Source organism: Capricornis sumatraensis, chromosome 7 (assembly GCF_032405125.1).
Source record: "Capricornis sumatraensis isolate serow.1 chromosome 7, serow.2, whole genome shotgun sequence".
Taxonomy (NCBI): domain Eukaryota; kingdom Metazoa; phylum Chordata; class Mammalia; order Artiodactyla; family Bovidae; genus Capricornis; species Capricornis sumatraensis.
Genome location: NC_091075.1, coordinates 66,064,022 through 66,091,386, shown reverse-complemented (window position 1 = coordinate 66,091,386; position 27,365 = coordinate 66,064,022). Strand labels below are relative to the sequence as shown.

At 39.9% G+C, this 27,365-nt stretch overlaps 1 protein-coding gene across 1 annotated transcript in view; it reads left to right on the top strand.

Annotated features, from left to right (window-relative positions):
* Positions 1-5,135: 5,135 nt before the first annotated feature.
* The window catches only part of LOC138082054 (BTB/POZ domain-containing protein KCTD8), a 271,808-nt gene continuing 249,578 nt past the window's right edge, over positions 5,136-27,365 (top strand). Inside the window, exon 1 of the mRNA XM_068975274.1 lies at positions 5,136-6,087. Within this exon, the coding sequence (XP_068831375.1) occupies positions 5,136-6,087 (952 nt within the window). The remainder of the gene's footprint in view (positions 6,088-27,365) is intronic.

The window sequence follows — 27,365 nt, the reverse complement described above, 5'->3', positions numbered from 1 at the left end:
TATCTACATTGGAATTTCAGATTTTTCTAGTTAGAGTGTGGCTCTGCTTTCAGCATTCAGAACAACAATGTGAAACAGACCAGGTAAATACAGTGAACTCCATCAAACTTGAGGGTCACATTATGGGATGCATGATCTCAGTGAAAAGTCTCTGGTCTTTATTATTTCCACTATACACATGAAGAAACTAAGGTTTATAGTAGTTAAGTCACTTGCTCAAATCACAAAGCCCAGAAAGAGACAAAGGTAGATTTTTAAGCCAGTCCTGTCTGACTTTAAATCTCACCGTTATCTTGTGTCTTCTTCCTCCCCTACTTAAGAGGATACAGTTCCTGCCTTTAAGTAACTCTCACCCTAGTGAAGAAATATTTATTATTTTTAAATTAAAAATTATTTATTACAACCTGGTCTCCAATTTTCTTTCTGATTAGTCTGCTGTACTTTTAGAGACAGAGTTTCGACTGTATTGCTTAAAACTTTCTGGAAAGTTAAGGAATATAGGGTAATCTGTAGACTGAGAACTTTGATGTCTTGTCTGCACAACAATAGAAGATTTTAAGGACCCATCCTTGCGAGACATCCTTGAAAGTGAAGTCAAATGGGCCTTAGGAAGTATCACTGTATCACTACAAACAAAGCTACTGGAGGTGATGGAATTCCATTTGAGCTATTTCAAATCCTAAAAGGTGATGCTGTGAAAGTGCCACACTCAATATGTCAGCAAATTTAGAAAACTCGGCAGTGGCCACAGGACTGGAAAAGGTCAGTTTTCATTCCAATCCCTAAGAAAGCCAATGTCAAAGAATGCTCAAACTATTGCACAATTCCACTTATTTCACAGGCTAGTAAATTAATGCTCAAAATTCTCCAAGCCAGGCTCCAGCAATACATGAACTGTGAACTACCAGATGTTCAAGCTGGTTTTAGAAAAGGCAGAGGAACCAGAGATCAAATTGCCAACATCTGGTGGATCATGGAAAAAGCAAGAGAATTCCAGAAAAACATCTATTTCTGTTTTATTGACTATGCCAAAGCCTTTGACTGTGTGGATCACAATAAACTCTGGAAAATTCTTCAAGAGTGGGAATACCAGACCACCTAACCTGCCTCTTGAGAAACCTTTATGCAGGTCAGGAAGCAACAGTTAGAGCTGGACATGGAACAACAGACTGGTTTCAAATAGGAAAAGAAGTACATCAAGGCTGTATATTGTCACCCTGCTTATTTAATTTATATGCAGAGTACATCATGAGAAATGCTGGGCTGGAAGAAGCACAAGCTGGAATCAAGATTGCTGGGAGAAATATAAATCACCTCAGATATGCAGATGACAACACCCTTATGGCAGAAAGTGAAGAGGAACTAAAGAGCCTCTTGATGAAAGTGAAAGAGGAGAGTGAACAAGTTGGCTTCAAGCTCAACATTCAGAAAATGAAGATCATGGCATCTGGTCCCATCACTTCATGGCAAACAGATGGGGGAAACAGTGGAAACAGTGGCTGACTTTATTTTTCTGGGCTCCAATATCACTGCAGATGGTGACTGCAGCCATGAAATTAAAAGACGCTTACTCCTTGGAAGGAAAGTTATGACCAACCTAGATAGCATATTCAAAAGCAGAGATATTACTTTGTCAACAAAGGTCCATCTAGTTAAGGCTATGGTTTTACCAGTAGTCATGTATGGATGTGAGAGTCGGACTATAAAGAAAGTTGAACATTGAAGAATTGATGTTTTTGAACTGCAGTGTTGGAGAAGACTCTTGAGAGTCCCTTGGACTGCAAGGAGGTCCAACCAGTCCATCCTAAAGGAAATCAGTCCTGACTATTCACTGGAAAGACTGATGTTGAAGCTGAAACTCCAATTCTTTGGCCTGATGTGAAGAGATGACTTATTTGAAAAGACCCTGATGTTGGGAAAGACTGAAGGCAGGAGGGGAAGGGGACAACAGAGGATGAGATTGTTGGATAGCATCACTGACTCAATGGACATGAGTTTGGGTGGACTCCGGGAGTTGGTGATGGGCTGGGAGGCTTGGTGTGCTTCGGTTCATGGGGTCGCAAAGAGTTGGACATGACTGAGCGACTGAATTGAACTGAACTGAATCGTTGTGATTAAGTTGATCCAGGAAACATTAATGGTGTCTGTGGCTTAGAATAAGACAGTTCTAATTAGAGTATTTGATGTTTTCTCAGTTCACCAAAACAACTGCTCCAATAGTGCTTGTCTCTTTCTTGCTTTCTCTTCTCCTTTAGATCTGATTTTATTTCAATCAGATTCTGTTCTCACTTTTCCTGATTTTAATTGTGAAGGAATTAGTCTTATTTGTCTCTGCAGTCTCATTGCTTAGCCCAGTGTCTAGCACTCAGTTGATGCTTTGTCATCCATTTGCGATATGAACACACTTCTATGCAGTTAGCATTCAACAGAGATTGTCTTCTAAGGCCTAGGCATGACGCTGGGGATAGGCAGTGCATACGGTTATATGCCATACTTTTGATCTGATGAGAAACAAGGACATATCAGTGTGATAAAAAAAACAAAAAACAAAAAACAACCTGTCCTTGTGTAAGCATAGGAACACCTGTGTGGGAACACCTGGTTTGTTATTAAGTCTGAAAGACTTTCAGAAGAAGCATTTTTTTAAGATGGAACCTCAGGGAAGCAATAAACAGGGAGAAAAGAATAGGGAACTCATGGAAAAGGAAAGGCGTTTCTAGCCAAAAGAACCACCGGTAAAGACATTCTGGACCTGAGATTTGCACAATTTGGAGTTTGGGGGAGGGGTAAGATTAAGAGGAGTGTGGGGATGGAAGGGGTTAAGGAAAAATGGTCAATCATGGTTGAAAGATTTCAAAAAAGTAATACATCATATGATGCAATTCACTAAGAATTTCTAAGAAATATTCATTTAGAGTATACATTTTAGGCTATTTCATCTTATAAACACACTTTATGCAATTAAAAAGATTAAAATGGATTACAACCTGATAATACTGGAGACCTCATATACACATATGCATATGTATTACACATCCACTTCACTACATTTCTATGGTCTATAAATACTTATCATTAGGGACACTAACCCCATGATAAATGAGCTTCATTAGTAGTGGTTTGAGACTTTATTATTCATTCATCTATAAAGATTATAAAGCTTCTATTATTTCCCAAGAACGATTATTTTAAATTTTCAGGTGTTTTCTGATATTAGCTTTTAAGTGAAGAAGGCCAAAATCAATTATTCTTCCTAATTTGACTGGTTTATAAATTTAGGGGAGGCTTGGATAAGAGGATTGCATGAAGATGGACAATTTACACTCAGTTTTAAGTCCTAGACCTTCGGCAAATACAGTGTCTTCTTTCATTGGTGCATTCTCAGTCTCAGGCAATCTAACTTCAAAACTGATATAACATTTTCTGGGGACGTGGCTTATAGGGATCAATGAATTAAATATAATTTTTAATACTTTAGATAATATTTATTACTTCTTAAAAATTAGTTTATTGTTTGTGTGTATGTTAAATTCAAAGAGAAGGAATCCTAAGTAGGCATATGGAATTTTTAAGACATGAAAACTGTACATTATTTTGTTAACGGATAAAGTTCCTCTATAATACTATAATTTGTGATGCAATCTACTTGTGCCACAGTATACTTTTTCTCCTTTGAACTTTATATAAATAAATGATTCTTTATGTTTCCGAACACAAAAGGATATCCCAGGAGGAATAGGCAGAAGTGAGGTTTATTTGCATCTTTATCCTCACTCTTTATCACAAATAATGCTGATCTTAAAAGACTGTACCTGTGTTGTGTACAAATAGAAATTAAAGTGAGCTTAAATTCTGATAATTTTCATTTGTGACCTGACTCTTGGGGTTAGATAACTAATAAAATGTAAACCACTTCTCTTGCCTTCTGGAGTTGAAAGAGAAAAGGAGAGATTAATTAAAGGACAGATCATAGGAAACTAGGAACAAACAGACTAAGTTTCCTCCCTGGCTCTGTCCATTCCTTCATAAACACTTATTAAGCATCTACTATGAATCAAACACTGACGAAATGAAAGGAGAGAACCGTCGCGTTACCACAATCTGTGATTAGTTTTGTGAACTGAAATCAGATTTCAGTCTTAAAAATTCAACTGCACATAGCGCGTGTAGTTAAATATGCAATCATGACATCGGAATGTAACAGAGGTTCCTGCATTTCGCCTTTAACTTCAAAAAACCATTCTAAAACCACTACAAGAGATTCAACCCCCAACCCCGCTCCCAGTCTTTTGGCAATCAAAACCCTCCTGCCAACACTTGTCGTAATTTCAGATTAGAAGCCTAGCTTTTTTTTTTTTTAAATAATCCAAACCCCTACCCCACTTCCTACCTTAATGCCAGCATAAAAAAAAACAAGGTTTACTGGGCGAACAAGGGCAAGGGAGGAAGAGAAGGACGGACGACGGAAAAAGGGAATGAAGTGAATGAAGGAGAGAATGAAGGAGAGAAATCTGGCCTTTCCCGGTTCGTTGTCGGTTCCCTGCCCGCTTCTCCCCGTCTCCCTACTCGCTGCCAAGTAGCATCACCTCCAGGCTCTGCCCTCGGCTCCGCCCCCTAGCGTCGGAGCCCTGCAGCCAGAGGCTGGCACCTATCTCTTTAAATGACAGCTGTGGCTCGGGTCCCAGTCCTGGGCTTGACGTCAGTTTCGCCTCCCGGGCTGTGAGGGGTAGTTAGCGCCACCGTCCGCGCTACGGGCTCGCGGCGCGCTCGCAAGCTGCTAGGGCGGCGAGTTTTCTTCGCTCCGGCCCCTCCTCTCGCCCTCCCCGCGAGCGGCAGCCTAAGAGAGTCTCTCTCACACTTCCCCGCCTTCGCCCCAGAGGAGCAGCCGCTCCTCCTGGCGCCTCTGCCGCCGCCGCGGCGCCCGCAGAGCTCCTCTCCCGCGCACCGCTCCCCGATGGAGCCCGGGCGCCGCCGCCGCCGCCGCCCCGAGCCCTGAACCGGGCCGCCCCGGCCGGAGGAACGTGCCGCCCGGCCCGAGGGCGCATCAGGCGCACACCACCGGGGGCGCAGGGCACGGCGTTCGGGAAGGAGAAAGTACTGCTCTCCAGGGTCACTTGGCCGGCGGCGGGGGGACCATGGCTTTGAAGGACACGGGCAGCGGCGGCGGCACCATCCTGCCCATTAGCGAGATGGTCTCCTCGTCCAGCTCACCCGGCGCTTCGGCAGCCGCCGCCCCGGGGCCCTGCGTGCCCTCGCCCTTCCCCGAGGTGGTGGAGCTGAACGTAGGGGGCCAGGTCTATGTGACCAAGCACTCGACGCTGGTCAGCGTCCCGGATAGCACTCTGGCCAGTATGTTCTCGCCTTCCAGCCCCCGGGGCGGCGCCCGACGCCGGGGCGAGCTGCCCAGAGACAGCCGGGCGCGCTTCTTCATCGACCGGGACGGCTTCCTCTTCAGGTACGTGCTGGATTATCTGCGGGACAAGCAGCTCGCGCTGCCGGAGCACTTCCCCGAGAAGGAGCGGCTCCTACGGGAGGCCGAGTACTTCCAGCTCACCGACCTGGTCAAGCTGCTGTCGCCCAAGGTCACCAAGCAGAACTCGCTCAACGACGAGGGCTGCCAGAGCGATCTGGAGGACAACGTCTCACAGGGCAGTAGCGACGCGCTGCTGCTGCGCGGGGCGGCGGCCGCCGCACCCTCGGGCCCGGGAGCGCACAGCGGCGGCAGCGCGCAGGACAAGCGCTCGGGCTTCCTCACACTCGGCTACCGCGGTTCCTACACCACCGTGCGAGACAACCAGGCGGACGCCAAGTTCCGGCGCGTGGCGCGCATCATGGTGTGCGGACGCATCGCTCTGGCCAAGGAGGTGTTCGGTGACACGCTCAACGAGAGCCGCGACCCTGACCGGCCGCCTGAGAAGTACACGTCCCGCTTCTACCTCAAGTTCACCTACTTGGAGCAGGCATTCGATCGCCTATCCGAGGCCGGCTTCCACATGGTGGCGTGTAACTCCTCGGGCACCGCCGCCTTCGTCAACCAGTACCGCGACGACAAGATCTGGAGCAGCTATACCGAGTACATCTTCTTCCGTAAGTTCGCGGTCTCCGCGTTTCCCAGTTCTTCCGGCCCCCTAGCCGACCCCCGCGGCTCCCGGCGGCTCTGGTGTCCTTGCGCGCCCCCAGCCCAACGTGGCCGACTTGATCTTTGGTTTCGCGCCTTTCTATCTCCCTTTCGGCTCCTCTCTTCAACAGCTTCGGAGCACGCAGTGCCCAAGCAGTCCTCTTCCTTAACTTTATTGATCTTGCCCTCCTGCCCTGCCCAGCTCTTGGAGTCGCTGGGTGTCTTATTACCCAGGGCTGGGAAGAGACTGGAGCGCAAGGCTGAGCGCATAAGTACCCTCGTCTCTTGTGCCCCGATGGCCTCCTGGTGGTAAGGGTCCGCGCAGGAGCGTCCCATTATGGGCGATTTCTGTAGTGGGCATCAAGAAAAGTGGCTATTAAGTCTGCAAAGCGCCTCAAAAGTCCGGGGAAAAGAGGTTTCCATTGACCCATATAAACCTCAAATTTCCCCAGCGCCAGCAGTCTTCTGTAATTGTTATGTATTTTGGACGGAGTGGGTGGAGGGAACGGACTTTGGTTGTCTGAGTGCTGCTGTCAGGGTTGGAGATTAGGAAGGGACATGGTGTGTATGCGTGCACGTGTGTGTGTGTGCGCGCGCGCGCGTGGTTGTATTTCCTTTCTGGGCACCTGCAGTGCGAATAAGGGATTCAATTCACTTTCCCAGGGGGAATAAATGCAGTGATTTTTCTGAACTTAGTGAACAGGAGAGAAGATTTGGAAAGCGTCTGGCCTGATGCTTTTTGTAGTGCACTTGGCGTGGCGAGGGCGATCTGTGGATCAAGTTCAAGAACTCCGCCAAGTATCACTGGGGCTTGGGGGATGGGGAGCCGGGGCGGAGACAATTTTCAGTGACGTGTATAAGGTGAGGATGGCCACAACCCGAGAGCTGTTTGGACAAATGAAAAGCCACCTGCGATGGCAGCGGGGGCATCATTTGGCAAACTTTTTTTTTTTCCTTTGTCAAAATACAAGAAGACTGAAAACTTTCCTGTAGTCTTAGGGAGAGTAGCACTGATAGCCAACGATGGAAATAAGCCCAGCGTTCATTGTATTTGAGCCACTCACTGTTTGGGACTCAGGCAATTTTTGCACTTTGTTTTGACTGGGAAAGTGGAAAGGACCTTTCCTTTCAACTCTATTGGAAGTTGCTCATTGTTTGCATATTCTAGTAACCTTGGAGTTAAGTGTGACAAAAGATTTTTTTAATAGTGTTGATTTTTCTAAGAAAACCATCTCAACAGAAAAGCAAAGAAAGTGTCCATTGAAGTGCTAGATAAAAAGCTAATTGTCTTAGAGAAAGATAAATATTATATAACTTATATGTGGAATTTTAATACAAATAAGTCTGTATACAAAATAGAAACAGACTCTCAGACGTATAAAAAATAATTACGGTTACCAAAGGAGGAGGGGAAGAGGCTCCCTGGGTTGGGAAGATTCCCTGGAGGAAGTCATTGGAGACGTGGGATTAACAAACTATACATTCAGTAGATAAGCAACAAGGATTTACTCTATAGCACAGGCAACTGTATTCCATATCTCATAATAACCAAAATGGTAAATAATTTGAAAAAAATTATACATATAAATGAATCACTTTGCTCTACACCTGAAATTAACACAATATTGTAAATCAATTACATTTCAGTAAAAATCTAATTGTTTTAATTATATGAAAGTATTATTTGTCACACAATAAAAGGATCAGTAGTCAGAAAAGCCACTCAAAGGAAGGGACCTTTACTGACACTTAACATCTAAGCATTTATGGCATTTCAATAAGGGTTTATTTCCAGGCACTTTAGAAGATGAGAGGAAATAACTTCTGACTTTTTAAAGTGAATTTTAGTTAGAGAAGATATAAGCATAAATGTTCTGAAGTTAAGGGTCTTGAATTTCAGAATCTTTCATAGTTTTGGTCTTTTTCCTCTAGAAACTTGGGGACTTGAAAAATGGCTGTTACTTTGATTATGAAGAAGTAATACAGGTTCTCTTTAAATTATGAAAAAATGCTCATGAGATAGTATATTGAAATTGGAAGCTCAGCCAATTAAATTCAAAAGGTGATTTGAGAGATTGTTTGGAATTTAGGATATTTCAGTTCTGGAGCTAGAAGTGAAACAAAATAAAATATTTATATTATGAATAACTACTTGCAGAGTAATCACGTAACAAATGAGTTCTGAAATTCATTCATAAAAGTCTCAGAAGTCTAAGGAAGCAACTTATAGCATTTTCCATTGATTATCCTGTTGGGGAAAATACATAATTCCAGATTAAATATGCGTCTTTTGAAGCAGTATTCTGTAGACCGACTGAATATAGTTGCCAGTTTTTAAATTTGTGATATAAAATTTATCTCAAATCCTGTTATACACACATTTATTTTATGCTTTGTATCGTTTGAAGCACATTTCACAAATTATATTGGAAGGGATTCCATTTAATATTGGTTAATGAAAATGCACTATATTTCCATCATATTTAGTATAAGTAATATCATTACGTATACCGTGGTGGCTCAGCTGGTAAAGAATCCTGCAATGAAGGAGACCTGGGTTTGATCCCTGGGTTGGGAAGATTCCCTGGAGGAAGTCATGGCAACCCACTCCAGTATTCCTACCTGGAGAATCCCCGTATATAGAGGAGACTGGCGGACTATAATCCATGGGGTTGCAAAGAGTCGGATATGACTAAGTGACTAAGCACACACATATACAGAGTGTAGTTACCTTATTTAGTAGCCTCTATTTTTAAAAGTTGGTGTTATTCATAAAAACAACAACATTGGATGAACTTCTTTGACCACCGTTTTAGAGTCAGACAGGGCCTAATCTTTTATTTCCCCTTTGATATAATTCTTTCAAAAATATTTATTTAATGTATAACACATATAAATCAAATTAACAGTTTTTAAAATTCAAACTACATGTGAATTTAGAAGTTTGAAACTACTCTGAAAATTACAGAATTGCAGTTTATACACTTGAGTATCATTTTCAAGTCTTCACTGCCTTTTCCCACCCCACTTTTCCCCTGAGTTTCTACAGAGATGGAAGGAGAGTGGCAAATGTTTCAGTTAATCCCAGACACTGCTATTTGCCAAATGTGTGATCTTGACTAAATTATTTCAGTTTTTATACTAAGAGCTTTAAAAACGTTAGGTGTTACAATTATAGTAAAGACTTTTTCTTGTCAGTATTAAATTTAAAATTTGTTTTTTGGTAAATATGCTGTGCTGTGCTGTGCTATGCTAAATTGCCTCAGTGGTCTCCAACTCTATGCAACTCTATGGACTGTAGCCCACCAGCTTCGTCTGTCTATGGGATTCTCCAGGCAGGAATACTGGAGTGGATTGCCATGCCCTCTTTCAGGGGATCTTCCTGACCCAGGGATTGAACTAGGGTCTCCTGCATTGCAGGCAGATTCTTTCCCGTCTGAGCCAACAGAAGTCTAGCTGATTTAATTATAAAGTTAATTACAAAATTGCTTTGCAATTAAGTGATAGCATAATACACTTTCAGAAGTTTGAAACTACTAATTTAATAACCAGATTCTTTCCTGGAACTTGGATTTTTCAGGCCAAGTTCAAATCACCCAGGTTTGCCAATCATACTCCAGTTAGTTCTTTTGGATCAACTCCAACAGAACCCTTTTGTGATTCAGGGCCAAGAAGTGTTTTAATACTCTCCATTAGGAGTTGAAACTTTGGCAATATTTTCTGACAGAAACTGAGCTAGATTCATATCTCCTTAAGTGCTTGTATCCAAGTCATTGGTTTCTAATGCTCAAGGTTATATACAGGTTATTAAAGATTTAATACCAGCTTCATTTGGCTACACGGACACTTTTATCCATTATCAGTCATAACTCATTATTTTATCAAGACTTTTAGACTCTGCAACATATACAGTACTATGAAATTTTGTATTATTCTTCTAATACTGAAGATAGATTGTCTTTTCTTAAAGGAAAACAGTGATTTATTGTACTTTTTTTTTTCTGTTGTTTTGGAGGGGATGTCTGTTAAGTGTAATTAGGGCTGATTTTAGCAATATTTGGAATAGAAAAAAGATATTTCATGTTAGCATTGTATTCATGCGTGTGTGCTAATTCACCTCAGTTGTGTCCATCTCTTTGTGACCCCGTGGACCAAAACCCACCAGGCTCCTCTGCAGGTAGGATTCTCCAGGCAAGAGTACTGGGGTGAGTAGACATACCCTCCTCCAGGGGATCTTTCTGACCCAGGGATCAAATCCATGTCTCCTACATCTTCTGCATTGACAGGTGAGGTCTTTACTGCTAGCGTCACCTGGGAAGCTTGTTATATTACATAGACAATAGGTAATCTGCTTAGAATGTGATATATAGACTATCCATAATTAAAATGAACATTGAATGTATCCTTTGTTTCTCATAATCAGTGTGTTTACAAAAAGGTAGTATTGATTCATTTGAGTTTTGCATTCTTTGTTGGTTGAATGATATGTGGTATAAAAGTATACATTTCTCTAGGTTCAATTGACATTCCTTAAATTTGGGATTTCCTTTTTTTTTTTTTAAGTTGTTGTGATGTGTAAGAGTGCCAGATCTCGGATCCAATGCTATTTCTGATCTGGGCTGTGGATTCTATTGTCTTTAATGAATTTTTATATCCACTCTTTTAAATCTATTCTGATTTATTTCACTGTGTTGGGTTGAAGAAAGCTAGGTTGAGTTGAAAATATTTAAATAGCTATTTATTCCTATGTTAGCAGACCTGTTGCATTAAAAGCTTCCTAAGAAACATCTTTAAAAACCACTCTATTTAGATGCATATCCTTAAAATTGTACATTATTTTTTTTTGTCTAAAAATGCATCTACTTTTATCACCAAACACTGTTTTATGAAAAAATAACTTTGTTCCTTTTGTTTTTTTAAGTTGATTCTTTTTCTTCTGGAGACTTAACTAGTTATTTTTATAATTTCATGAGAAAGTTTCTTCTGAAACCACTGAAGATAGATTGTCTTTCCTTAAAGGAAAACAGTGATTTTTGGACTTTTTTTTTTCTGTTGTTGTTTTGGAGGGGATGTCTGTTAAGTGTAATTAGGGCTGGTTTTAGCAATATTTGGAATAGAAAAAAAGATATTTCATGTTAGCATTGTATTCATGCGTGTGTGCCAAGTCACCTCAGTTGTGTCCAGCTCTTTGTGACCCCATGGACCATAACCCACCAGGCTCCTCTGCCGGTAGGATTCTCCAGGCAAGAATACTGGAGTGAGTAGACATAAAATTCCTAAAACAACGACTGAATGACTTTCGAATCAGTGGGGAACAGATAACTTCGTAAAATACCAAGATTCTTATTTCATGAAGATAATTGGAATACGGAGACGATAGAAACCCTTGGGCGCAGAACATTTGGAGATCATGTCGTGGCATCGGCTACTGTTTAGGAGAATTAAACTTTTATATCTGGCATAGTGCTATCTTGTAAACTTGATCTCTTGAAATAGTGTTATGGTTTAGCTTAACACTAGTAGTGTTTGGCTTTAATGTGTGGATCACTCTTTAAGGACATAATGAAGCAAAAAGAATGGCACTATAAGCCTTATTTGGCAGGTCTTTCTCTTTTGTAACTTAGAGTGCTGGAACTCAAGATATGTATATATATGTGTGTGAGAGAGTAGACCTACACCTTATTTAAAAAGAAAAAAATATCTTTGGAAAAAAATAATATGTATGAAGTTAGCACCAATTATTACCTATTTTTGCTATAAGTTATTGGGTCAATTAGTCTAAAATATAAAAGTGATCGTCAATTTGTTGTTCAAAGGAAACTCTTTTTTGATAATGAAAGTAATACATGAAGTTTTAGGAATTTTATAAAAGAAAAGTAAAATTAAAAATATCACCAGTAATGTCTAATACAATGACTTCTTTCCTTCTAGCCTCTGTTCTAAATTATGAAGATGACAAACATACTTTTTGAAAGTTATGATGATGCTGTGTAGGTGGTTTATATGCCATCTTTGCTTTGTTTTGTTTTATACATTTAATGCAGTTATACATTTAGGGCCATTTCCTATAAGACATTGAATTTTTTAGAGTTGGACATAGCTGAAGTGACTGAGCACAGCACAGCTAGATAAAAGTATAATACATGTCCTTTGCCACAGATAATATTTTAAATAAATATTGATATTGAACATTTTCCCTGTAAGTTTAAAAAAGAGTTTATTTTTTCAAAGTATAGTATGTGTAATAAAAAGAATATTTATTAGGTACCTAGTTTTATGATAAATGTTTATAGACATTACTTTGTTTACTTTTTTTTTTAATAGTCCTTTAGCTTGGCATTAGTTTCCTAATACTTCAATTAGGAAACCATGATTTAGAGAGGTTAAATAAAATCTTTAGGTCATGAACTGGTATGAGACTGAGCTGGAAATTGAATAGTTATATCTTTTTGCAAAGCCCTTTCTCTTAAGTATTTAAAAGTAATACCTATTTTATGCAATCAATTTGGCAAATATATTTCAATGTCTAGTGAGTATTTAAAACATAGCTCTGTAAGCAAAAATGAGTAGTGTGAGCTGTATATGAATGAAGCTAATATTTCTTAATTTATGTTAATTTTTTTAAGAATGTGGAAAATTCAATTGACCCTTAAACAAACTGAGTTTAAACTGTGAGGGTCTATCTATAAACAGATTTTTTTTTTCAACTGATACATATTGCGGTTGTTGATTGCAAGAACACAGAACCTCCAATTCAAGGACCAACTACAAAGTTGTAAGCAGATTTTCCACTGAGCAGAACTTGGTAGCCCCTATCTTGCATTGAAGAGCCAACTGTATATGTTTTATGTCTTTACCTGATGAAAAGGTTACCTTTTAGTGACTAAGGCTACCACATTCATGGATAATTTTTAAATTAAATAAACCATATGACTCAATTTACCACTCTTTTGGGGGAACAAATAATATCTATCAGTTTGTTAGACTGATAGATTTAAACAGTGTTAAGGATCACAATAAACTGTGGAAAATTCTGAAAGAGATGGGACTACCAGACCACCTGACCTGCCTTTTGAGAAACCTATATGCAGGTCAGGAACCGACGGTTAGAACTGGACATGGAACAACAGACTGGTTCCAAATAGGAAAAGGAGTATGTCAAGGCTGTATATTGTCACCCTGCTTATTTAACTTCTGTGCAGAGTACATCATGAGAAACGCTGGACTGGAAGAAGCACAAGCTGGAATCAAGATTGCTGGGAGAAATATCAATCACCTCAGATATGCAGATGACACCACCCTTATGGCAGAAAGTGAAGAGGAACTGAAAAGCCTCTTGATGAAAGTGAAAGAGGAGAGTAAAAAGTTGGCTTCAAGCTCAACATTCAGAAAACGAAGATCATGGTATCTGGTCCCATCACTTCATGGCAAACAGATGGGGAAACAGTGGAAACTGTGTCAGACTTTATTTTTTGGGCTCCAAAATCACTGCAGATGGTGACTGCAGCCATGAAATTAAAAGCTGCTTACTCCTTGGAAGAAAGGTTATGACCAACCTAGACAGCATATTCAAAAGCAGAGACATTACTTTGGCGACTAAGGTCCATCTAGTCAAGGCTATGGTTTTTCCAGTGGTCATGTATGGATGTGAGGGTTGGACTGTGAAGAAAGCTGAGCGATGAAGAATTGATGCTTTTGAAGTGTGGTATTGGAGAAGACTCCTGAGAGTCCCTTGGACTGCAAGGAGATCCAACCAGTCCATTCTGAAGGAGATCAACCCTGAGTGTTCTTTGGAAGGAATGATGCTAAAGCTGAAGCTCCAGTACTTTGGGCACCTCACGTGAAGAGCTGACTCATTGGAAAAGACCCTGATGCTGGGAGGGATTGGGGGCTGGAGCAAATAGGGACGACAGAGGATGAGATGGCTGGATGACATCACCGACTCAATGGACGTGAGTTTGAGTGAACTCTGGGAGTTGGTGATGGACAGGGAGGCCTGGCGTGCTGTGATTCACGGGGTCATAAAGAGTCAGACATGAGTGAGCGACTGAACTGAGCTGAACTGAACTGAAGGTAGTCTTCTGCAGAAAATTCATTTTACCTTATAAAATAGAATATGTTTTATATGTTCTTAGAAAGTGACAAAGTGAAGAGGGCATTTTAGTTGGAATCACTTTTGCTAATTACTTGTAATTTATTGGTCCTAACTATTGAGTATTGCCTTTGAATTCTATACTTGCTATAATCAAGTTCAAAAAAATATCAAATACCTGATGGGTATTGAGATTATTGGCTTCTGGTGTTTTTGAATCCTTAAAGTATTCTAGAACTATATCTATAAATTTGAAGTAATTGGAAAGTAATGTTTTAGGTAACCCTTCAACCTGTGTTTAATTATAATTATCATTTTTAAAACTTCTTTTAAATTAACTTCAGAGTACTGTCAGCGTTTAGCAGCTATAATCCTGCAGGAGAAGCTGGTGGCTTCTCTAATGGAGATCATCCTTTTAGTAGTAGGAGACTATACCAATGGAGATTTTGCAAGGAATTACTTAAAGATGATAATAACTTTATTTACAGGATTTCAAAATTTCTCCCATAGGTAAGTTAAATTATAGGTTCTGAGGGTAATGGTGAACCTCTAGCTGCTGACTTGAATCTAAGTGTTCTGTACCTACTGTCTGTATACTTCTCATTCATTTCTGCTAGGGAGCGTGTCATAAAACCTAATCATCCTGTGAGATTAGTTGTATTTTGCACTTTCTTTTTTTTTCGTTGTATATTTCAAAATTTTATTTTATTTTTAATTGGAGGATAATTATTCCACAATATTGTGATGGTTTCTACCATACTTCAACATGAATTGGCCATAGGTGTACATATATTTCCTCCTTCTTAAACCTCCCTCCCAGCTCCATCCCTATTCCACCCCTCTAGCTTGTCACAGAACACCAGCTTTGGGTTGCCTGGATCATACAGTAAATTTCCACTAGCTACTTTACATATGGTAATATATATGCTACTCTCTCAGATCATCCTACTTTCGAAAGAAAAAGTATATGAAATATTTTATACTGGGTTTATACTGTTTAAAAGTTTATTTTTTAGCTCAGGAATTTTTTAGTGCACCCCTGGTATCATGATCATGTCATACGAGTGACCTCTTGCTATAGAATCCTCTTACATTTAGCCTACACGTCTGTTTCTTCCTAGTACACTCAGTGCCTTCCCTATAACTTGTCATGGTCTGTCTCGTTTTTCTTTCTTTTTATGTCCTAATTTTCCTAGCTTTGCTGAGATATAATTGACATATAACATTTTGTAAGTTAATGTGTTGATATACTTGTATATTGCAGTTTGATTACCACTGTAGTGTTAGCCTCAGATATGCAGATGACACCGTCCTTATGGCAGCAAGTGAAGAACTAAAGAGCCTCTTGATGAAAGTAAAAGAGGAGAGTGAAAAAGTTGGCTTAAAGCTCAACATTCAGAAAACTAAGATCAGGGCACCCAGTCCCATCACTTCATGGCAAATAGATGGGGAAACAGTGGAAACAGTGAGAGACTTCACTTTTTTGGGCTCCAAAATCACTGCAGATGGTGACTGCAACCATGAAATTAAAAGATGCTTACTCCTTGAAGGAAAATTATGACCAACCTCGATAGCATATTCAAAAGCAGGGACATTACTTTGCCAACAAAGGTCCATCTAGTTAAGGCTATGGTTTTTCCTTTGGTCATGTATGGATGTGAGAGTTGGACTATAAAGAAAGCTGAGCACTGAAGAATTGATGCTTTTGAACTGTGGTGCTGGAGAAGACTCTTGAGAGTCCCTTGGACTGCAAGGAGATCCAACCGGTCCATCCTAAAGGAGATAATTCCTGGGTGTTCATTGGAAGGACTGATGCTGAAGCTGAAACTCCAATACTTTGGCCACCTGATGCGAAGAGCTGACTCATTGGAAAAGACCTTGATGCTGGGAAAGATTGAAGGCAGGTGGAGAAGGGGACGACAGAGGATGAGATGGTTGGATGACATCATCAACTCAATGGGCATGAGTTTGGGTAAACTCTAGGAGCTGGTGATGGACAGGGAGCCCTGGCCTGCTGAGATCTATGGGGTCGCAAAGAGTTGGACACTACTGAGCGACTGAACTGAACTGAACTGTAGTGTTAGCTAACACTTCCATGTCCTCACATAATGACTATTTCTTTTTTTGTGGCAAGAACATGTAAGATCTATTCTCTTAGCAACTTTTCAAGTATATAGTACAGTACTTTTATCTACAATCAATCACAATGCTATGGGTTATATCCCCAGAACTGATAAAACTGGTAACTGGATGTTTGGTCCCTTTGACCAACATCTCCTTATTTCCTCCACCCCCTCATTCCTCTGGTAACAACCATTCTACTCTGTTCCTATGAGCATGGCTTTCTTAGATTCCACAAATAAATGATTTAATACAGTATTTTTCTTTCTATGTCTGACCTTTCTTTAACCTAGCCTAGCATAATGCCTCAAGTTCCATCCATCTTCTTGTAAATGGCAGGACTTCCTTCTTAATTATGGACGAATAATAGTCCATTGTTTTATACACCACGTCTTCTTCAGTCATTCATTCGCTGACAGACACTTAGGTTGTTTCCATATTTGGCTATTGTGTATAATGCTGCGATAAATATGGGAGCACAGATGTCTTTTAGACATCCTGTTTTCATTTCCTTTGGAAACAGATCCAGAAGTAGGATTGCTGGATCATATGATTACCTCTTATCATGTGGACTTTCCTATCAAGTAGGACTGGCCTACTTTCTCCATGGGAATTCGCACCAAGTGTTACCTTGTCTTCCCAGCCCCCAGTGCAGTGGCTAGTACCACATTGGGAACTCAGTAAATATTTTTTTTTTTGAAACGAAATGCAAGTTAACAAATGAACCAATGATGCTGGAAATTCTATCAAGGTAGTTATTGAATTGAGATTTAGTTTCACTTCAATTTAAGTTGTACCTGTTGAGCAATTACGAGGCTACAGCTTGAAACAAGAGATGAAAACGTGAATGACAGAAACTTTGCATTTAAATTTATCATAGTAAGCTTTATGTAGTAGTGAATTATGTTGTAGAGGGTTATTTGGTGTGTTAGTAAGAGGCAGAGTAATGACATTAGAAGTTGTTGTACGGGCACCTATAAAGAATGAGAGTAGGTGAAATGTTAACTAAAACTTGGGACTGATTAAGATAATATTGTAAATGAAGTTGTTAGAACTGTAAACATACACGCAGAGATGCACACATGGAGACACACACTGATTGGTTGATCGATTGATATTTAAATGATTGGTAGGATAGAAGGTATACGGGATCAAACATTAGCTGACTTATTTTTTTATGTATGAAAAATATTAGGCAAATGCTCTGAGTTGCAGCCTACCTGCAACCACATTGTTGAGTACTTGCTTTTCAAAACATGTTAGAATGTGAAGCAGCTGATACCTCCAGACACGGTCAGGTCCTGTTGTGGTGTAACATAAGCTCAGGAAGTATCTGGCATTGTTAGCAGGTATTTGGAAATGTGAGGATCTAGTGAACTTCATTTTGTTATCGCTACTCTAGTTTTTAAAAGATATCTTGAAATACATTGAAGAGGTATTACAGTTTCATGATTGATATATCAATATCGATTTTACTTATTAACCTTGGGTCAAAGTTGTTAATAAAAGCAAGTCAGCTTCACAGGCAATAACAGCACATAGCTTCATTCACCAGTTAAACTTACTTTAATGCTTGTGCAGCAGTTGGAATGTAAACTTGGACTACAATTTCTACCGTATTGTAGCTACTAAGTCATATTTACATTAGAGAAAATGAGTTAAATACAACAAAAGAATAAAAAATATATGTAGTATTGATTTCAGGTCACCAAAATAGTGAGTGATTTCACCATTCAGTTGTGTTAGTTCTGTTTCTTGCAGCAGTTATAATAACACAACCCTTGAGCATAGATGGAACCCACAGTATATAATGTTTCCTTTCTTCTTGAATAATTAGATATGTCTAATTTCTGATACAAGGAGACTAGGGAGAAGAATACCATGTTTAGAAAGAAACAATACTAGAATCTCTTGGTCCCCACTCCCAAAAAGTGAAAAGCTTGAACTCTGAATGATTTTCTACTTTTTAGTCACATTCCTTGAAAAATCTGGCTTTAGTTTTCAGAGCTTGGAAAATAATCTCCCTTCTGAAAGGAAAGTGAGAGAAACAGTATTACTAATCTTATAGGTTTATAATGAGGATTAAATGTAGTAATCCATATAAAACACTTAAAAGACTATCAAGTAAAATTAAATGCTCAATATATGCTAGTTAATGTCACTTATTAAGATCCTCAAAATATCTATTTAATTCCATTTCTCTACATTATCAATTCATAATACCAAATTTCTTTTTATTTTTTTAAGGAAATAGATAGCAGTGCCTGTTCAGAATTGCTCTGGAAAGGTTTTATTATCATTCAGTTCCGTTCAGTTCAGTCACTCAGTCGTGTCCGACTCTTTGTGACCCCATGAACCACAGCACACCAGGCCTCCCTGTTCATCACCAACTCCTGGAGTCCAGCCAAATCCATGTCCTTTGAGTTGATGATGCCATCCAACCATCTCATCCTCTGTCATCCCCTTCTCCTGCCCTCAATCTTTCCCAGCATCATTAGTGAAATTAAAAAAAGATTTTGACATCCCAAGTAGGAAATTTTTTGCCTTTTCATACTGTTCATGGGGGAGAAATATCAACAACCTCAGATATGCAGATGATACCACTCTAATGGCAGAAAGTGAAGACATACTAAAGAGCCTCTTGTTGAGGATGAAAGAGGAGACTAAAAAAGATGGCTTAAAACTCAACATTCAAAAAATTAAGATCATTGCATCTGGTTCCATCACTTCACGACAAATAGGTGGGGAAAAAGTGGAAGCAGTGGCAGATTTTATTTTCTTGGGCTCCAAAGTCACTGTGAATGGTAACTGCAGCCATGAAATTAAAAGACACTTGCTTCTTGGAAGAAAATCTCTGAAAAACCTAGACAGCATGTTAAATAGCAGAGACATCACTTAGGTCCATATGGTCAAAACTGTGTTTTTCCAGTAGTTGTATATGAATATGAGAGTTGGACCATAAAGAAGGCTGAGCATCAATTGACGAATTGATGCTATCAAACTATGGTGCAGGAGAAGACTCCTGAGAGTTTCTTGGAAGCAAGGAGATCAAACCAGTCAATCCTAAAGACAATCAACCCTGAATATTCATCGGAAAGATTGATGCTGAAACTGAATCTCCAATATTTTGGCCACCTGATGTGAAGACCTGACTCATTGGAAGAGACCCTGGTGCAGGGAAAGATTGAGGACAGGAGGAGAAGGCGGCAACAGAGGATGAGATGGTTGGATGATGTCACCAATTCTATGGATATGAACTTGGGGATAGTGAAGGACAGGGAAGCCTGGCTTGCCTTAGTTCATGAGGCTGCAAAGAGACACTATGTAGTGACTGAACAATGAACAAAGTAGAAAATTAATTGTTGTTGTAGCATATTATTAAAATAAGTTTATTCTAATTTGTTCTTCAGGTTTTGGGGGAAAAATGCATTCTTTCTGGCCTAGTGCTGGTCACCAGTCAGTTTTGTCACAAATAACAAAAATACTGGTATTCAATGGTTATTGTCTCAAACTATGGTATTTGTTGGGGCTTCCCTGGTGGCTGAGAGGTTAAGGCGTCTGCCTGCAACGTGGGAGACCGGGGTTCATTCCCTGGATTGGGAAGATCCTCTGGAGAAGGAAATGGCAACTCACTCCAGTATTCTTGCCTGGAGAATCCCCATGGACGGAGGAGCCTGGTGGGCTACAGGCCACGGGGTCACAAAGAGTCGGACACAACTGAGCGACTTCACTTCACTATGGTATTTATTGGGGCAGAGCACCTCTAAACCACATTCTGTACTTATATTTTGATTAAGCCTTTGGCTTTGATTTTCAGCAGTTTTATGCAAGAGAACAAATTATCACAGGCCCAGGGAGCTCAAACGTTGCTTAGAGTTTGGGTATTGAACCAGAGGATTTCAGATTAGATTTTGGATTCAAATACTTATTTCCACAATTTTTAGAAAACTGTGTTAGTCTTCACCTCAATCAGCTCCTATTGAAACTACTCTACACATTTTGAATATAAGTGTTTTTGTTACTAAAAAGTCCAGCTATTTGAAGAAAGCATAGTGATGTAAGGGAGATGCTGGCAGCCATTCAGAGATAATTCTCCAATGTTTTTGCCTCTTCTGGTTGGTAAAGGCTGCATCTCTTTGCAGGTGGAGGGTAAGGATTCATTCATAGTATTCTAAAGTGACTTCCAGTTTTGATGGGAAAGTTGCTACAGTGGCAATTTCATAGTGAATTGTGAGAAGAAGCAGTGATTGTGGTGATTTTAAGTTATTGGTATAATTTATATGGTGATCTTTTGGGTGAATCCCTCTAATGTTGATCTTGACTTAGAATGAAAAAGAAAGAGTTGGCAATAGGTGTCTCTGGGCTATTGTCTTAATCTTCCTTGATATGGAGATTTGTTTTATTTGGGGCTAACTTTACTGTACTTCATTTTTCATGTAAAAAATGGTAGAAATTGATCTTTTTTTCATATTACCTCCATGGAATTCCATCAATAATATGTTCCAACTAATCTGTGCTGAATAAAAATAGGCTCTTTGTTCTAATTTTAGTGTGTGGGATTGTCCTTTCTTAAAGAGATATATGTTGAGTATGCTGATGTTAACAAAACATTTATTGAGGGTGAAACCTTTTCACGCACTGTCTTTTTTAATGATTTCTAAAGAAACATTCAGAAATACAAAGACTACCAAACTAAGAGAAATCCAGTTTAGATTAATTTTATTACTGATCCGTTTGTCTTATTTACTCTATTTATATTTATTCATGCATTTATAGTCAGTATTATATACAGAGGAATCTTTTAGATGCTGAATATGTGTTAGGAAGCAATGGCAAAAACATTTCCTGGTTTTCATAATCAGGGCAATGACATACATAAGTGCAGGTTGCACACTGCTTACCTCCGCTGCTGCTGCTTAGTCACTTCAGTCGTGTCTGACTCTGTGGACTGTGATAATTCTCCAGGCAGGAATACTCGAGTGGGTTGCCATGCTCTCCTCCAGAGGATCTCCCCACCCAGGCATCGAACCTTGGTCTCTTGCATTGCAGGCAGATTGTTTACCATTGAGCCACCAGGGAAGCTTGTCTGCTTAACTCTAGACTGTACTTAATAGGTCTAAGTGTATAACAATACAGTGGATTGTGTATCCTACATGAGCAATACATACTTGTGAGCCTTTGAGTGATGATCCTACTCATTGCCAAAGACCAATTATGTCTCTAATACTTCTGACCACAAGAATATAGACCCATGTCTGTGCGTGTGTGTGTGTGTGTACTCACGTGCACCTGCATAGAGATATGATCAGTATGATTCCATGAACCATTGCTGTCAATTAAAAACATTTGCCCTCTAACCTACGACTGAATAATGACCAGTATGTTTTTGAAAAATGTGACACTAGTATTAATTTTGACCTTTGGTTGAAATTGCCTATTTAGAAATAAACTCAGTGTTGCAAATGATTATCTTCCCAGTTTCTACATTATACATCACTCCCTTTTTGAGAAATTTTACTTCTTGAAGAAATGCAAAGTCTATTTAGGAATCCAGGTTTTGCCATACTACTTACAGATGTCTGTTGTATATGAAGAAATCCTAAAGTCAAATTAAAATGAAGATTTTTTTCTGGTTACCTTTGACAGATAATCTGTAATAAGATTAAATTTGAAATGAAAATGGTTATTAGATATTCTTTTTCAGTTAAGCAGACATGTGATGGATTGATTAAGCATGTTTCACAGACAGTGGTAAAAAGCTATATACTGGTCTGGCCAAAAATTCGTTCAGATTTTTCCATGGGATTTTATGCAAGAACTCAAATGAACTTTTTGGTCAATTCAATATTTGCTTTGTAGCAAGAAATATGGAACTTGTTAACAATTGCTATATTACTGGGAAATGGAAACATGAGTAAATATGCTAGGAAGTCCAGCATTGAAATTTCTGTAGCTTTGAATCATCATTTACATTTCTTCTGCTAGACTGATGTGTTTCTAAGGCATGCAAGAACCATTAAAATATTCCAGTTTTTACTTTCTGTGTTAGCATGTTTGCATAGTAAACTTAGTTATTTCAAGCTGTCTTGTTTTATGGTTGATACTATCAAACTATATTTGTCATTATAACTTGGTCCTTAGCACTCATACTGTGAAGCTTGGTAATAATAAAAGTATTTGGTTACCTCACAATTTTAGTGCAAGCACCAGACTCTAGAGACTAATGGCTATAATGTTTGTTAAACTGTATTTTATGGACTGAAATAGTGCCCCCCCCCCATCCTCTGGCCAAAGATATATTGATTCCTTAACCATCAGCACTTTGGAATGTGACCTTATATGGAAACAAGGTCTTTACAAAAGCAGTCAGTTTAGAAAGAAAGTGAAAGTGAAGTCGCTCAGTTGTGTCCAACTCTTTGCGACCCCATGGACTGTGGCCCACCAGGCTCCTCTGTCCGTGGGATTCTCCAGGCAAGAGTACTGGAGTGGGTTGCCATTTCCTTCTCCAATGAGGTCATTAGAGTGGGCCTAATCCAAAAGACCCTGATGCTGGGAAAGATTGAGGACAGGAGGAGACAGGGACGACAGAGGATGAGATGGTTGGATGGCATCACCGACACAATGGACATGGGTTTGGGTGGACTCCGGGAGTTGGTGATGGACAGGGAGGCCTGGCGTGCTGTGGTTCATGGGGTCACAAAGAGTCGGACATGACTGAGCAACTGAAGTGAACTGAATCCAATATGACTGGTGTCCTTATGAAAAGGAGAAATTTTGGACATAGAGATATAAGTATCCATGAACACTGAGAGAGTGTAAAGGCAGAGATCACATTGATGCATCTACAAGAAAAGGGATGCTAAGATTGTTAATAAACCAACAGAAGCGGGGAGAGAAGCATGGCAGATTCTTGCTCATATCTCTCAGGGAGAGCCAAACCTTCCAATACGTTGACCTCAGACATCTAGCTGTGAGAACTATGAGATAATACATTTTTGTTGTTTAAGTCACCCAGTTTCTGGTATTTTGTTATGGCAGCTCTAGCAAAGTACCAAAGTAATTTTAAACTCTTTATCTTTTAAAACATTTGGGAAAAGTTTGAAAGGCAATGTTAAATTCCCTGTATTTTTCAGAGATCTTAGTTGTAGACAGCACACTCCATTCTAGATAATTTATACCAGAAAAAATATGTATTAAGTATAATATCAATAGCACATAGATTGCTTGGGATGTCTAAGCTTCCAGGAATTCCCAACCACACCACAGAATAGGGCTGCCAAGGTGTTTCTGCCTTGGAATGACGTGGGAGTTCAGAATTTGGCAACTGCCACGTAGTTGCAGCATCCAGCCACACAGTCTGCCCTGTGCCGTGCTTAGTCTTCCAGTCATGTCTGACTCTTTGCAACCCCTTGGACTGTAGCCCACCAGGGTCCTTGGTCCATCAGGATTCTCCAGGCAAGACTCCTGGAGTGGGTTGGCATGCCCTCCTCCAGGGGATCTTCCCAACCCAGGGATCGAACCTAGGTCTCCCACACTGCAGGCAGATTCTTTACCATCAGAGCCACCAGGGATGCACAGCAAAGTGAGATCATCAGGAAACTGCCTGTCTCCCCTTATACTTCAGTTGACAAGTGTCTGGTTGTGCAAAATGAATCACATATGGAACTCTGGCTATAAGAGAGTCTAGGAAATATAGCTTTAAAAACAGATACACAATAAATCTTTATGGTACATTATCAACACTGGTTTGTTTTAAGCTTAATTATTTATTATTTTTATGTTAATTTTTAGCAGAGTATAGTTGCTTTACAATGTTGTGTTAATTTCTGCTGTACAACAAAATGAATCAGTTATGTGTGTGAAAGTTTCTCAGTTGTGTCCGACTCTTTGCAGTGCTATGGACTATAGCTTGCCAGGCTCCTCTGTCCATGGAATTCTCCAGGCAAGAATACTGGAATGGATTGGCATACTGTCCTACAGGGGATCTTCCCAACCCAGGGATCAAACCGATGTGTCCTGTGTTTCCTGCATTGAAGGTAGATTCTTTACTGCTGAGCCACCAGTTAAAATAATAAAAAAGAAGGGATATATGTATATGTAAATGGATTCCTGGTGGCTCAGCTGGAAAAGAATCCACCTGCAATGCAGGAGACCTGGGTTCGATCCCTGGGTTGGGAAGATTTCCCTGGAGAAGAGAACAGCTACCCACTTCAGTATTCTTGCCTGGAGAATCACATGGACAGAAGAGCCTGGCAAGCTATAGTCCATTGGGTTGCAAAGAGTTGGACACAACTGAAGTGACTGAGCGCACACAGCACAAGAAATTTGAACCATTCAGTTTTTTACAATTCATCCTCATAACAACCATTCTAATGAATTTATTTTCATTTCTTTCTTTTTTTTTCGGCTATGCCACTTGGCTGGTAGGATCTTAGTCACCCAACCAGGAATCAAACCCATGGCCTCGGCAGTGAAAGCATGGAGCCCTAGCCACTTGACTGCCAAATGATACTCCATTGTTGTTTTAAATGTCATTGCTCTAATTATGGATGTTGGAAATGCAATTATTAGCTCTTCAGTCATTGTAGATGAGAAGTACATTGAAAAGACCCTGAGTGAACTGGTCAAGAAGATCCATTTCAGTCTATCTCTTTGGCCACCTTCTTTCTCTATTAAAATTCCAACCGTGGCAATAGCATGATCAACACACATTCCTCCTTAACATGATGAAATTGCCTTTCATGCAAGTGAATATTTTCCCAACCTTTCTCACTAAAGGGCGACCCAAACTCTCATCAGCCATGCCTCCATCTTTGGGTTATGTTCAGTACATTGTATGAGGTCTGAATGTGATTTCCTTGTGGAATGGTCACCTATAAGTTGATATATTAATGTATGTTGTTTGTCCTCAGTGTATTCAATAAATAATCTCAAATAGGAGTAGGATGACTTCAGTGAAAGCTTTTGCCCTAAAAATGGGAGAATAGGAGACACTGCACACAGCAGAGAGCAGACTCCCTTTACTAGCAACAGAATAAATTCCTTGTTAAACCCAGCTGGCAGCACCTGGTTCTGCTGTTGAGTGACATTCCCTTCCTCACCTGCTGTCCTTTATGTTCCTTCCTTTACCATCTGGGGATTCTTTCCTTTTAATTGTGCTCTGTGGCCCGACTGAGGCAGACATTGGCAGTGCATCTTCTTTGTAGCTGCTGAGATTTTACAGCTCATTTTCTCTGGATTTGGGGGCTTGCGGGTTGCTTTAGGGTTAAATAGCCCAGGCTACTTCTGGCCAGTCTTGCAGTTTCTTGGGCAAAAGATTGCCTCAAAATTGAACTGCAGTTTTGGTCAGGTCATGAGTGAATTAAGAGCAATAGAAATCTTGTGCCATGTCATTTTTAGGCCTGAAGACTTTAATTTGTGACCTGTGCGAATCACTCACTTCCCCCTCTTAAATCGATGGTCTAGCGAATGGTGTCAGCTTTGTCAGCGGGGCAGTCACCCTTGTATGAAAGAGTAGTACTCCTGCTAAGGTCCATCTAGTCAAGGCTATGGTTTCTCCAGTGGTCATGTATGGATGTGAAAGTTGGACTATAAAGAAAGCTGAGTGTTGAAGAATTGATGCTTTTGAACTGTGGTGTTGAAGAAGACTCTTGAGAGTCCCTTGGACTTCAAGGAGATCCAACCAGTCCCGGGTGTTCATTGGCAGGACTGACGTTGAAGCTGAAACTCCAATACTTTGGCCACCTGATGCGAAGAGCTGACTCATTTGAAAAGACCCTGATGCTGGGAAAGATTGAGGGCAGTAGAAGGGGATGACAGAGGATGAGATGGTTGGATGGCATCACCGACTCAATGGACATGGGTTTGGGTTGACTCCAGGAGTTGGGGATGGATAGGGAGTCCTGGCGTGCTGTGGTTCATGGGGTCGCAAAGAGTCGGATACGACTGAGCAACTGAACTGAACTGAACTATTACAGCAAGAACCACATTCTCTATTCTAAATCATACTCATCTGCTCCCTAAAAAGAAATACACTGATTAGTTTGAGGTGAAAGGGATCTATTAAGGATATACATATCTCATAGAAACATAGGAAGAATGGAAGAAAGACTTTAGGAAGACTTTAAATCACTCTGGGGAACTGGCTACCTATGTGGCTGCTGCCTTTGCCACAATCAGGGAACTGAGAGTAAGAATCTGCCAGCATAGCTGCAGACAACTTCCCCTGCAAAACCGTGATGCCCTGCTCCCTGCCTCCTCTGCATTCTGAATGAAAGTTTATAGGAGGACGACTGATTCAGGCAACAGGGATTACATCTAGAATCCCATCTGAGTGGAATCAGGAAATTCCATGGTTTTTATCTAGCCTTTTCCTGCTAGTGTACAGCAGATCCATCCGTATTCTGTACAAACTGTGCCTCACTCATCTTTAAGAAGCACATATGAAAGACAATACTTTTTCTTTTTGTCAAAATGCCTGCAAATATATACATATTCATCTTATCTCTGCAAAGACATCATTGCATAACTCCCCTTATGGGAGTTCTTTTATATACTATGTGTATGACAGAAATGAGACTAGTAATTTTAATGTCATCATTTCAGTGTAAGTTATCAATGAGGAACAGTATAGAAATACTGCATAATAAAAAAAATACCCAAGGAAAAGATATATATGTGTGTGTGCATATATATATATACACACACACATATATGTGTATATATATACACATATAATGTATATGTGTATATATATGTATATGTGTATATATGTGCATATGTGTGTGTGTATATATATACATATATATATATATAGTAGAGTATGTAGTTTCAAAATATGCATGTTAGAGTCTAGGATAAATAAAAATATGCTAAATTGTTAGACATCTACCATTTAGTAATGTTGACATGTGTATGGATTCTGGCAAAGATTAGAGAAAATCAGAGGATCTTGGCTGACTTTTTGCTTCTGTCACTTTGTCGTTATTGATTGCATGAAAATCACTTAAATACTTTGAGATTATTTTCCCATCT